This window comes from Anopheles marshallii, chromosome 2, assembly GCF_943734725.1.
Source record: "Anopheles marshallii chromosome 2, idAnoMarsDA_429_01, whole genome shotgun sequence".
NCBI lineage: Eukaryota > Metazoa > Arthropoda > Insecta > Diptera > Culicidae > Anopheles > Anopheles marshallii.
Window position 1 is genome coordinate 9,279,992 of NC_071326.1, and position 13,532 is coordinate 9,293,523.

General features: G+C 46.0%; 2 protein-coding genes across 2 annotated transcripts in view; both read right to left on the reverse strand.

Annotated features, from left to right (window-relative positions):
* Nucleotides 1–5,574: 5,574 nt before the first annotated feature.
* LOC128710018 (Krueppel-like factor 9) lies at nt 5,575–6,438 on the reverse strand. The gene has a single exon (XM_053805059.1). It carries the CDS (start codon nt 6,436–6,438, stop codon nt 5,575–5,577), a length of 864 nt encoding a protein of 287 aa, XP_053661034.1.
* Nucleotides 6,439–10,578: 4,140 nt separating this feature from the next.
* Nucleotides 10,579–13,532, reverse strand: part of LOC128707284 (protein groucho) — a 156,417-nt gene continuing 153,463 nt past the window's right edge. Inside the window, exons 11-16 of the mRNA XM_053802236.1 lie at nt 12,225–12,404; nt 11,898–12,142; nt 11,553–11,802; nt 11,043–11,466; nt 10,773–10,972; nt 10,579–10,686 (exon numbers count right to left, since the gene is read on the reverse strand). Of these exons, the coding sequence (XP_053658211.1) occupies nt 10,579–10,686; nt 10,773–10,972; nt 11,043–11,466; nt 11,553–11,802; nt 11,898–12,142; nt 12,225–12,404 (1,407 nt within the window). The remainder of the gene's footprint in view (nt 10,687–10,772; nt 10,973–11,042; nt 11,467–11,552; nt 11,803–11,897; nt 12,143–12,224; nt 12,405–13,532) is intronic.

Consider the following 13,532-nt stretch of genomic DNA (forward strand, 5'->3'; position numbering starts at 1 on the left):
AATACGTCCGCTGGAGGAGAATGATTGCTACCTCCTGTTTTGGATGCTCTCCTGGTGACATACATCGGAAAACGGCACGTTTGTATGGAATTTCGTATCCGTCGACAGGGAGATTGAGAGATAGAGATGAAGGATACTTACCATTTCGTGCATCTCACTTACACTAGCGATCCTTCTGGTGAGTTTGATAGTATGCGATCGTGATAGTCAATGTAGTAGAAGATCTACCAACACGCTCAATGATAACATGCGAGAGCGAAAGAGCAATACGTCCGCTGGAGGAGAATGATTGCTACCTCCTGTTTTGGATGCTCTCCTGGTGACACACATCGGAAAACGGCTCGTTTGTATGGAATTTCGTGTCCGTCGACAGGGAGTTTGAGAGAGAGAGATGAAGGATACTTTCCATTTCATGTATCTCACTTACACTAGCGATCCTTCTGGTGAGTTTGATAGTATGCGATCGTGATAGTCAATGTAGTAGAAGATCTACCAACACGCTCAATGATAACATGCGAGAGCGGAAGAGCAATATGTCCGCTGGAGGAGAATGATTGCTACCTCCTGTTTTGGATGCTCTCCTGGTGACACACATCTGAACACGGCACGTTTGTATGGAATTTTTCTGTCCGTCGACAGGGAGTTTGAGAGAGAGAGATGAAGGATACTTTCCATTTCGTGCATCTCACTTACACTAGCGATCCTTCTGGAGAGTTTGATAGTATGCGATCGTGATAGTCAATGCAGTAGAAGATCTACCGCCACGCTCAATGATAACATGCGAGAGCGAAAGAGCAATACGTCCGCTGGAGGAGAATGATTGCTACCTCCTGTTTTGGATGCTCTCCTGGTGACATACATCGGAAAACGGCACGTTTGTATGGAATTTCGTATCCGTCGACAGGGAGATTGAGAGATAGAGATGAAGAATACTTACCATTTCGTGCATCTCACTTACACTAGCGATCCTTCTGGTGAGTTTGATAGTATGCGATCGTGATAGTCAATGTAGTAGAAGATCTACCAACACGCTCAATGATAACATGCGAGAGCGAAAGAGCAATACGTCCGCTGGAGGAGAATGATTGCTACCTCCTGTTTTGGATGCTCTCCTGGTGACATACATCGGAAAACGGCACGTTTGTATGGAATTTCGTATCCGTCGACAGGGAGATTGAGAGATAGAGATGAAGGATACTTACCATTTCGTGCATCTCACTTACACTAGCGATTCTTCTGGTGAGTTTGATAGTATGCGATCGTGATAGTCAATGTAGTAGAAGATCTACCAACACGCTCAATGATAACATGCGAGAGCGGAAGAGCAATATGTCCGCTGGAGGAGAATGATTGCTACCTCCTGTTTTGGATGCTCTCCTGGTGACATACATCGGAAAACGGCACGTTTGTATGGAATTTCGTATCCGTCGACAGGGAGATTGAGAGATAGAGATGAAGAATACTTACCATTTCATGCATCTCACTTACACTAGCGATCCTTCTGGAGAGTTTGATAGTATGCAATCGTGATAGTCAATGCAGTAGAAGATCTACCAACACGCTCAATGATAACATGCGAGAGCGAAAGAGCAATACGTACGCTGCAGGGGAATGATTGCTACCTCCTGTTTTGGATGCTCTCCTGGTGACATACATCGGAAAACGGCACGTTTGTATGGAATTTCGTATCCGTCGACAGGGAGTTTGAGAGAGAGAGATGAAGGATACTTTCCATTTCATGTATCTCACTTACACTAGCGATCCTTCTGGTGAGTTTGATAGTATGCGATCGTGATAGTCAATGTAGTAGAAGATCTACCAACACGCTCAATGATAACATGCGAGAGCGGAAGAGCAATATGTCCGCTGGAGGAGAATGATTGCTACCTCCTGTTTTGGATGCTCTCCTGGTGACACACATCTGAACACGGCACGTTTGTATGGAATTTTTCTGTCCGTCGACAGGGAGTTTGAGAGAGAGAGATGAAGGATACTTACCATTTCGTGCATCTCACTTACACTAGCGATCCTTCTGGTGAGTTTGATAGTATGCGATCGTGATAGTCAATGTAGTAGAAGATCTACCAACACGCTCAATGATAACATGCGAGAGCGGAAGAGCAATATGTCCGCTGGAGGAGAATGATTGCTACCTCCTGTTTTGGATGCTCTCCTGGTGACATACATCGGAAAACGGCACGTTTGTATGGAATTTCGTATCCGTCGACAGGGAGATTGAGAGATAGAGATGAAGGATACTTTCCATTTCGTGCATCTCACTTACACTAGCGATCCTTCTGGAGAGTTTGATAGTATGCGATCGTGATAGTCAATGCAGTAGAAGATCTACCGCCACGCTCAATGATAACATGCGAGAGCGAAAGAGCAATACGTCCGCTGGAGGAGAATGATTGCTACCTCCTGTTTTGGATGCTCTCCTGGTGACATACATCGGAAAACGGCACGTTTGTATGGAATTTCGTATCCGTCGACAGGGAGATTGAGAGATAGAGATGAAGGATACTTACCATTTCGTGCATCTCACTTACACTAGCGATCCTTCTGGTGAGTTTGATAGTATGCGATCGTGATAGTCAATGTAGTAGAAGATCTACCAACACGCTCAATGATAACATGCGAGAGCGAAAGAGCAATACGTCCGCTGGAGGAGAATGATTGCTACCTCCTGTTTTGGATGCTCTCCTGGTGACATACATCGGAAAACGGCACGTTTGTATGGAATTTCGTATCCGTCGACAGGGAGATTGAGAGATAGAGATGAAGGATACTTACCATTTCGTGCATCTCACTTACACTAGCGATTCTTCTGGTGAGTTTGATAGTATGCGATCGTGATAGTCAATGTAGTAGAAGATCTACCAACACGCTCAATGATAACATGCGAGAGCGAAAGAGCAATACGTCCGCTGGAGGAGAATGATTGCTACCTCCTGTTTTGGATGCTCTCCTGGTGACATACATCGGAAAACGGCACGTTTGTATGGAATTTCGTATCCGTCGACAGGGAGATTGAGAGATAGAGATGAAGGATACTTACCATTTCGTGCATCTCACTTACACTAGCGATCCTTCTGGTGAGTTTGATAGTATGCGATCGTGATAGTCAATGTAGTAGAAGATCTACCAACACGCTCAATGATAACATGCGAGAGCGAAAGAGCAATACGTCCGCTGGAGGAGAATGATTGCTACCTCCTGTTTTGGATGCTCTCCTGGTGACATACATCGGAAAACGGCACGTTTGTATGGAATTTCGTATCCGTCGACAGGGAGATTGAGAGATAGAGATGAAGGATACTTACCATTTCGTGCATCTCACTTACACTAGCGATCCTTCTGGTGAGTTTGATAGTATGCGATCGTGATAGTCAATGTAGTAGAAGATCTACCAACACGCTCAATGATAACATGCGAGAGCGAAAGAGCAATACGTCCGCTGGAGGAGAATGATTGCTACCTCCTGTTTTGGATGCTCTCCTGGTGACATACATCGGAAAACGGCACGTTTGTATGGAATTTCGTATCCGTCGACAGGGAGATTGAGAGATAGAGATGAAGGATACTTACCATTTCGTGCATCTCACTTACACTAGCGATCCTTCTGGTGAGTTTGATAGTATGCGATCGTGATAGTCAATGTAGTAGAAGATCTACCAACACGCTCAATGATAACATGCGAGAGCGAAAGAGCAATACGTCCGCTGGAGGAGAATGATTGCTACCTCCTGTTTTGGATGCTCTCCTGGTGACATACATCGGAAAACGGCACGTTTGTATGGAATTTCGTATCCGTCGACAGGGAGTTTGAGAGATAGAGATGAAGGATACTTACCATTTCGTGCATCTCACTTACACTAGCGATTCTTCTGGTGAGTTTGATAGTATGCGATCGTGATAGTCAATGTAGTAGAAGATCTACCAACACGCTCAATGATAACATGCGAGAGCGGAAGAGCAATATGTCCGCTGGAGGAGAATGATTGCTACCTCCTGTTTTGGATGCTCTCCTGGTGACACACATCTGAACACGGCACGTTTGTATGGAATTTCGTGTCCGTCGACAGGGAGTTTGAGAGAGAGAGAGAGATGAAGGATACTTTCCATTTCATGCATCTCACTTACACTAGCGATTCTTCTGGTGAGTTTGATAGTATGCGATCGTGATAGTCAATGTAGTAGAAGATCTACCAACACGCTCAATGATAACATGCGAGAGCGGAAGAGCAATATGTCCGCTGGAGGAGAATGATTGCTACCTCCTGTTTTGGATGCTCTCCTGGTGACATACATCGGAAAACGGCTCGTTTGTATGGAATTTCGTGTCCGTCGACGGGGAGTTTGAGAGAGAGAGATGAAGGATACTTTCCATTTCATGCATCTCACTTACACTAGCGATCCTTCTGGTGAGTTTGATAGTATGCGATCGTGATAGTCAATGTAGTAGAAGATCTACCAACACGCTCAATGATAACATGCGAGAGCGGAAGAGCAATATGTCCGCTGGAGGAGAATGATTGCTACCTCCTGTTTTGGATGCTCTCCTGGTGACACACATCTGAACACGGCACGTTTGTATGGAATTTCGTGTCCGTCGACAGGGAGTTTGAGAGAGAGAGAGAGATGAAGGATACTTTCCATTTCATGTATCTCACTTACACTAGCGATCCTTCTGGTGAGTTTGATAGTATGCGATCGTGATAGTCAATGTAGTAGAAGATCTACCAACACGCTCAATGATAACATGCGAGAGCGGAAGAGCAATATGTCCGCTGGAGGAGAATGATTGCTACCTCCTGTTTTGGATGCTCTCCTGGTGACACACATCTGAACACGGCACGTTTGTATGGAATTTTTCTGTCCGTAGACAGGGAGTTTGAGAGAGAGAGATGAAGGATACTTTCCATTTCGTGCATCTCACTTACACTAGCGATCCTTCTGGAGAGTTTGATAGTATGCGATCGTGATAGTCAATGCAGTAGAAGATCTACCAACACGCTCAATGATAACATGCGAGAGCGGAAGAGCAATATGTCCGCTGGAGGAGAATGATTGCTACCTCCTGTTTTGGATGCTCTCCTGGTGACACACATCGGAAAACGGCACGTTTGTATGGAATTTCGTATCCGTCGACAGGGAGTTTGAGAGAGAGAGATGAAGGATACTTACCATTTCGTGCATCTCACTTACACTAGCGATCCTTCTGGTGAGTTTGATAGTATGCGATCGTGATAGTCAATGCAGTAGAAGATCTACCAACACGCTCAATGATAACATGCGAGAGCGGAAGAGCTGGAATGGTAGTTGCTGAAGTTCTGTAACGTTTAGTTCGATTCAACTTATCCGGAGCTATTTCGGGGGCTTGTGATAAAACGCCAACGAGCAACATCGTGTACTTCACAAACTGTTGGAGGATTTCATTGCTACATTTATTTGATATAACAATTTTCGAGTACGATTGTTTCACCAGCAAAGTCGTAAACTAACGTATTAAATTAATTTATGTATACACCCACTTGCGTATCACCTCATTTATTCTTCTGTCCATTTGTACATTCACGAGCGTTTTGCCGTCGGTTGCTTGGGTTTCCGGCCTGGCCGTCCTCTAGGTGGTACCGCTCCCATCAATCCACCAGGCGACCCCTTCAATTTCCCCGACGCCACGCTCATCTTCCGCTCGTGCACTTTCCGATGCTTGGCCAGATGATCGGAACGGGAAAAGCATTTCGGACAGTACTCACACCGGTACGGTTTCACACCCGAATGGGACCGGAAGTGGCGCGACAGTTCGTCCGAGCGCGAAAATCGCCACTGACATCCTGGCCACTTGCAGTGATACGGTTTGTCGCCCACGTGCCGCCTAAGATGAGCCTTCAGATGTACCGGTTTGGCGTACACCTTGCGGCAGCTTTCAAACGGACAGACGAACGTTCCGGTCGAGTCGGGTTCGGTTACACCTTGCACTGTCGCTGGCAGGGTCTGTGACACATCCAGCTCACTGGCAGATACTTTATCGGAGCTAATGGAGACACTTTCCACGGCATTCGACTGTCGAATGAATGCTTCACAAGAATCGTCACATAGGTACGTGTTTTCCGGCAACCGTAGTTCGTTTTCCCACAGTTGGCTAAAGTTCACGCAGTTGTACTCGAGAATGAAATCTTCCACATTCAACTCCAGCTCCAGATCGTTCACGCTGTCCAGAGAGTGTATGAGGTGCGTTGAACTTGATGACGGTGCGTCCATCACTACAGGGCACGCTTGATCTTCCTTCCTGGTGTCCGTTGGTGCAAACGTGGCACACGTTAGTTCTGACAGCGCCAGCGCAATGTCCCTGTCATCCTGCAGCTCGGTGTACAGATGGTAGAAACCGTTGGCCAGAAAATCGTCGGACGATTGTTGAAAGCTGCCAAAATCCATGCTTCACACGACGTCCGATCGATGTCGATCGTGCAGACTGAACTGACTGAATGGTCACATCGCCTTCGAACCCGACGCTTGCCGTCCGCATCGTGAAAGATGATACGGCGCAAAGCGTTGCGTTTTGAAAGATATCAGCGGCACCGGAACGACGGCCGCGACGGATTTTCCCCGGGATCATCGCGTTCCCGTGGCCTCTCGCTGTTGGCTGCCAAACGAGATAAAACTGATAGCATCACACATCATCACGTCCACTAGCACGACACGGTCAGTGTAGACATTCGTGGCAAGATCATTGACGTCGACCGGGTTTCTGCTGCTCGCCTGGAGCCATCTGGCGCTGGTACGTGTATCGATACTTGGAAAGTGAGTTCGCAACCGGAGGCTACGCGCGGACGCATTAGTGTCAAGTGACAATGAGAGGAGTGCATGTGGATGAGATCTTCATTCTAATAACTCGATCGATGAATGGTGCGCCTGGTGCATCATGGCACGATTGATTACTTATCAGTCGAATTTCCGTTCTAGTAAACAGACCAGCAAACAACAGTTGCCAGAAGGTTTTTGTGTGATATGAGTTTTGTCATCAATCAGCTTCAACGAGACGTGCGATCCGTGGCAGACAGCAGAGCAAACCAGATGTCCTCTTCCTGAGGTCGGGTTTATCTAGCTTCGATGAGCATGGTCATCGCTAACGACCGGTCCCAGGGGAGAGCTGTTCTTGTTGGTGATTTGTTGTGCTTCTTTTCCCACCAAAGAAGAATTCGGTCTGTTTCGTTTGTTTGATAAAAGTCTAACAATCGGTACACATGAAAGGTCAATATTTAATGCACAGAACGAATGGCTTCTGTTGGTGAAATGAAGCATTCGACTATTGACATACAGACCAATTATGGTAACTAATGTGATGAGTACGACCTCAGCTTCGTGTAACAGAAATGTGTTTATATCGCTACCCATTCGTTGAACGGTCGATTAAGATCGCTTCTTCCTAGGTTTCTAAGATAGGGTTCATGGTTTCTCAGTTCCTTGTGTTCAATTTCCAAAACATCGAAAGGAAATCCGATGCTGTCAGCTCCAAAGAAGTTGGGCTCAACCTTTACTCATCCCAAAAAAGTTTTCGACAGGTTGACTTTAAGTTACTTATCATGCGCTACAATCGCTTCACGGTCTTGGCATGCTGCAGGAGTCCTCTAGACCGCTCACAGTCGAGCGCCTTCATCTGCCAATCCTTTATCACGGTCTTTCCGGCGGATGCAACAACGCCATCACTCCATCACCATTTGAATCAACCAAGCCTGTCCATGTGGACGTCCTGAACGGACTTTACGGGCTGTGGCTCGTCCAGTGTCATTCACATGACGTGACCAGCCCACCGGAACCTGGTGAATCTAATTTGTAATACAACAGTGAGTTTGTCATCTGGCTTATAGAGCTTGTACATCGTCCTTCCACACATACGGGACGTAGCTCATACTGAACTATTCACAAATTATCCCACCAAATGCACAACCAAATGCATCATTTACTGCTTTTGTATTCATTGTGTTAATTTGGTAAGGGTTTCTAGTGAGATCACACGATGATCCCTTCCGGCAGGATCAACTAAAAAGTACCCATTTTAAAATCCCCAATGAAAATTTCATTGGTGCACCAAGTGGAGTATTATAATGAGAGCATTTTTTATTTGTACTTACCTGTTTCTTTACATAGCCTATGTAAGTAACCATTCGCATAAGGATTCTTTCGCACACGGAAATACGTAACGTAAAACCGCAGTGACAAAAACCACTCTGGACACACTTGGTAATAGTTTTCGTTTTCCATTTCTAAAAATATTCATTATGTTTCACGGCCATCATCATCATCATCATCAAACCGTCTGCCGTTCTGCCTTCACAGTGCGCTTCTTCTTTCTACATCGTTCGCTGCTAACTTACAACGCTGCTACATTCATCATCCAAGAGCAATCGAAAGGGATCGGGGCTGTGAGCTGTTCTTGTGATTCGGCATAGAATCAAGCTTAGAAGATTTTTTGCAAACTACTGCCCCGCACACACACAAGCCCATTGCACGTTCCGGTGTGGCCATTAAGACAGAAACAGAATGAAGTGAAAAGGAATTAATACGTTATATCGGGGGGCCGCGTACCATCGATCCGTAAATGCTGCAAATGTTCAATTGTTACCATTCCACAACGATCCTCGCGGTACGGTCGCTCGCATTCTGGGCTGTATTTTTAGCATTGTAATTGAACACTTCTCGACTGTGTAGAATTGAAATGGAAATGAAACATTTGCCTGGCTCTACAGCATTCGGTTCAGTTCTACAATTTTCGTGTAACTGTTTCAACCGAAATTTATCTCAATCATAAATATATTACTTAACCTTTCGGCTTATTCCATCCCCCGCAGAGCAGCAGCAGAGTTGAAATGAGCAACCTGTTTTCCACTTGCCTTCAATATATGCTTTGCTCGATCGCGATGTTTTGTTTTAAATTCATCGATAACTAAACAAATAACAGAAAACAACCACAAACCGTGAAGCTCTTCGCTTTCGCTCTTTTCTTTTCTTTTTTTTTTTGCAGCAACTGGATCCATGTTTGGGGTATGAGGTGGGACTCATCATCATTACCGGCTATTGTTACTCTTTCTCATATGTTTCCTTCGTCCCTTAAACCACTCTAATCCTTATGTGTCTGTACGTTACCAATTGCATCTGGATGTCTGCCTTTGGCGGGTTTTACTCATTTGCTTGCTGCAGCGTTAGTGTGTGTGTGTGAGAGAGAGAAAGAGAAAGAGAGAGAAAGAGGCAGACCTCCCCATCATTTCGCTTCACATCAATCCTGTTGGCTGAAACCGCTGAGAATGCGCGCGCTCGAAGGGCTCAAAAAACAATACTGTACAACCAGAGCGGTTTAGATGAATCGGTTAATAGGTGCAAATGTATGCTTCTTCGCCTACTAAGCAACTGATTTGTTTCGCCTATACGTGCAACATCATCACCCTTTTTGTCCTATTATACACAGTTCGCACCCCGGTTGGGGTGATGCTTGTTTTCTTCTACATTTTCATTTGCTTTTTGCTGTTTATCGCTTGTTTGTTTGGTTTGTTCCTTTCGTCCACTTCTATAATCTCATGTTTGACACACTGTTGGGATGAGTTTTTACGTTTTGTTTCTCCTCGTGGTTTGCATTGGGATGATGTAGTTCTCAGTTTTATTTCCTTGTTGCTGATGCTTGCACTGCTGCTTGATTATAATATATTTTTCGCTAGCTTTCTGCTACTGAACCCGATTTCAAATCCACACGTTTACTCTTTAACAATAGACAATGCTTAGGCGTTTTTCGTGAATCCTCTTCTTCTGCTCATGTTGGCTGCACAGATCCGTGCATTCATTCCATTCGTTTGAAGCAGTAGGTCCGTGTAAATTGTAGTTTTTCTTCCCTTCTCTTTTACTTCATCCTTTGTCAATGGTTACGACCTGTGGTTTTTTGTTTGTTTTTTTTTTCTTTTCGATTGCTATAGTAGTTTTTCTTCCATGTTTTCACCCACTTTTTGCTACCTACCGCACTTAGTCACACGCTTAAGTTACTTAATATTTACTTTGTGATTCTGCGCTTCTGAGCTTACACGCTACTGTTATACACAAGCACACACGCACACTCGCTTACATGTATGTACACGCTCTCGCACACATCCACCCGCAACATGTGCAACCACACAAACACACACACGCGTTTCACATATTAGTACAGGATTAGAAATCTAAAAAACAAATAATTAACTGAGATATAAGCGACACACTGCTGCAAGAGCGGTCAACTATCGAGGGGTCCTTTATCCGCTTCTCTGTGTGTGTGTGTGTTGTTGTGTGGTATTGTGTGTCCTTTACTTTGTACATAGCAGTTTGATTTCATGCTTGGATGTGTATCATAATTCATTGTCCCTCCATTACTTCGGGGTTCGGGTTTTCCGTTCACACGAGGCCATTCTGTCGACGTTTTAAGTCACTTATGTGTGTTATACTGTGTGCACTCTGTTGTGTCTCACGTAGCAAAACCAAAGCAAACACATCCGTCGCACAATAATGACGCGGTTGCCTTAAACCGGTTGCGGTCGCGTGGTTTTCTAACCGGTTTTAGTAGATCACCTCGTACACTGTTGCTTTCTTATCACCGGACCCGGTCACAATGTACTTATCATCGGTTGAAATATCACAACTTAGTACTGATGAGGTTTCCTTTGACTAGTTTTGAAGAAAGATGAAGAATATGTAGTATATTAATGACAACGTTTTCGGGTTTTCTCTCCAACCCAGCGCTAGAAACGTACCTGGAAAATGCTTGCCCCGTAAGGTGTACGCCACGCGTTCAGCAGATTATCCTTGCCGGTCGAGACGAACCATTTGCCGCAGGCGGCAAACCGCAACGAAAGGACGCAGCTTTCGTGCAAATGCAGCTGATATTTGTCCTGTTTCGTCGCGTGCAGTACCTCGACGTGTGAATTTTCCATACCAACCGCTAACCACTCGCCTGTGAATGAATGGAGATTCGGGTGAGCAATTTACGCACTTTTCGCACGGTTGCACCTTACACAACTTACCCGTTGGACAGTAGCCGAGGGAGAAGATTTGTGAGCTAAAGTCATGCTGCTGCAGTTGACGACCCTCGCGCAAATCCCACGATCGTACCGTGTTGTCCAACCCGCCGGTCCAGAGCCGTGATCCGTCCGGGCTGATGTCGATACAGGACGCACCATCCGTGTGGCCCTGGAACTGTCGCACCAGCGTCTGATTGTGCAGATCCCACACGGCAATGTTACCATCGCTGCAGCACGAAAAGCACACCTTCGAGTCGGGACTGATGGCGAGCGCGTAACAGGCCGGGGCGGCCGACGTTAGTTCCGCTTTTATCCTTGGCGTCGGACTCGCCAGATCCCAGATCGAAAGGTTCGACGCTTCACCGCCGACGATCAGTGTACGGCCGTCCGGGAGCAGCTTCACGGAGCGAATATAGTTGTCTCGCTGCTGCGAATTATAACCAACAAGCCATTAAAGGGACGTCCTGTTTGGAACTCCCATGAGAGTACCCACGAGAGGGCGAACGCACTTACCAGACAGTCCAACTGGCTGACCGGACTCTTGTTGCCGGGCTGCGATATATCCCACACCTTCACGCATCCCTTACCGCCGGTGTAGACGTACTTGGTCGGGTTGGAGATGGTGACCGCACACACGACCTCACCGTGCGACAGGGTGTTGATTTGGCGGGCATGTCGTGGAATACCGGGTCCCGTTAGGGCATCCGCAGGAAACGGCACGGGCTGTGGGGCACCTTCACCGTTCATGTGGTAAGAGTAGGCACTGGATGGGGGATGGAGACAATTGGGACACCCGTGATTGCATACATTGAGGCGCTTTTGTCGCTTAAAAGCTTAAAAGGATATGATTATACTCACGGTTTTCCGCTTGACACGGGTAGCGCAATACCGTTGGTACGTACGTGACCGTGCGGATCGAAAGGCATCGGAGGCCGACCGTACGGGTCGGGCGGGGGCCGCGCATACGGATCCGACGGACGCTGATATGGCGAGGGTGGGTAGCCGGCGGCTGGTGAAGGTACTACGGCTTTCGGGACACCGGGTGTGGACGAGTTGGGCGTGGGAACACGGGCCTTCGCTCCGGGTGTTCCAGGTTTATCGAGCTGAAAAGGTTAGCGGTACGGTTCTGTTACAGAAGCAATGTCACATGGTGTGAGATTTTCTTTGGTGGGATCGATGCCTTACATCTTTCGTTTTGAGGCTGGGCGTTGATCGGGATGAACTCGAACCAGAACGGGACGGTGGTCGATCGTTGGCACCCTTCATGCTGCTCGAACCGGCCTTATCGCTACCGTTCAGTCCGATACTGTCCCGATCGCCACGATCCGATTGATGATCACCGTTTGGTCGGGGTGAAGGTGAACCCTGCAGGAAATGGAAACGAAAGAAAATGTGTGAAGCAGGTTAGTTCCGTGGGCACTACATTACACCGACTAACAGTGATCATCGTCTAAGCACATTCTACTGTACTCTTAGTGGGGCAAAACGCTTTGGGTTAAGAAAGGATCACACAACCGCAACGGTGGGACAATAACCAGCAACATGAACAGCAACAAATGCACATAACGCAGGGAGAAAAGGACCGTACACAATCTTCTACGAGCAAACAAAACAAAAGGAGGAAACAAACGACAACAACGGGCAAGGAAGTATGTGATGTGTTTGTGTGCGATAGTGCGTACATATAAGTGGTTATTACGAATACATAAGCGGTACATGATTCTGCTGATGGCCATTAACAAACTAAACTAAATTAGGAATCACAATGGCAATGAGTACATGATTAATACGAACTAAGCTTACGGGTCAACAGAAGCATCTAACAGAAGTCATACTTTGGATAATGGCGAATAAATCATGAACCGAATGGGGTACTAAAATACAGGGTTTTCAGATTGAAAATGAGAAAGTTTCGACTATTTTTGACTTCTTTTCAAATTGAAGTGCAACAATGCGGTGCCAAATGTGTGAATTTAAACAATTCCATTAGAAGGCTTTCGCAACTGACAACATAACGTCACTTGTGGACTGCTTTAGACATTGAAAAAGCTGATTTCAGCTTGCAAAATCTCCAAAAAGGTGGAAAGCTTCCACATCTACCGCTACGTATTACAACTTCAACTTGGCAAGAAGCAGGAAATGGTTCCAGCTTTATCACTCTAACTCAAAAAACCTCCCAATGAAGAGAAAGCAAGCAACAAAATTAATAACCTAAAGCTAAACTAAAAGGAATACACAGTTTGCTGGTCTGTGGCACTACCAAAAACAATGGTTACACACACACACACAGCTTGGTTGAGTGGCGGTAGTGATGGTGATAGAGTAGAATGTAGAGCAACCAGGACTTCTTCTCCAGGACACTATGGCTTCCGTTTCCGATCAACCAATTGTTCTACTTTAATTTGCCTTTGGTTTGAGAAATTTTGCATGTGAGTGTGCGCTTAATGTTTTTGCCCATGTTTTTTTTTTCTTTGCCACATTTCGAACGGCAAG

Excerpts from the sequence above, each read along its gene's own strand:
- LOC128710018 (XM_053805059.1), bottom strand. The coding sequence starts at position 6,438 with ATGGATTTTGGCAGCTTTCAACAATCGTCCGACGATTTTCTGGCCAAC.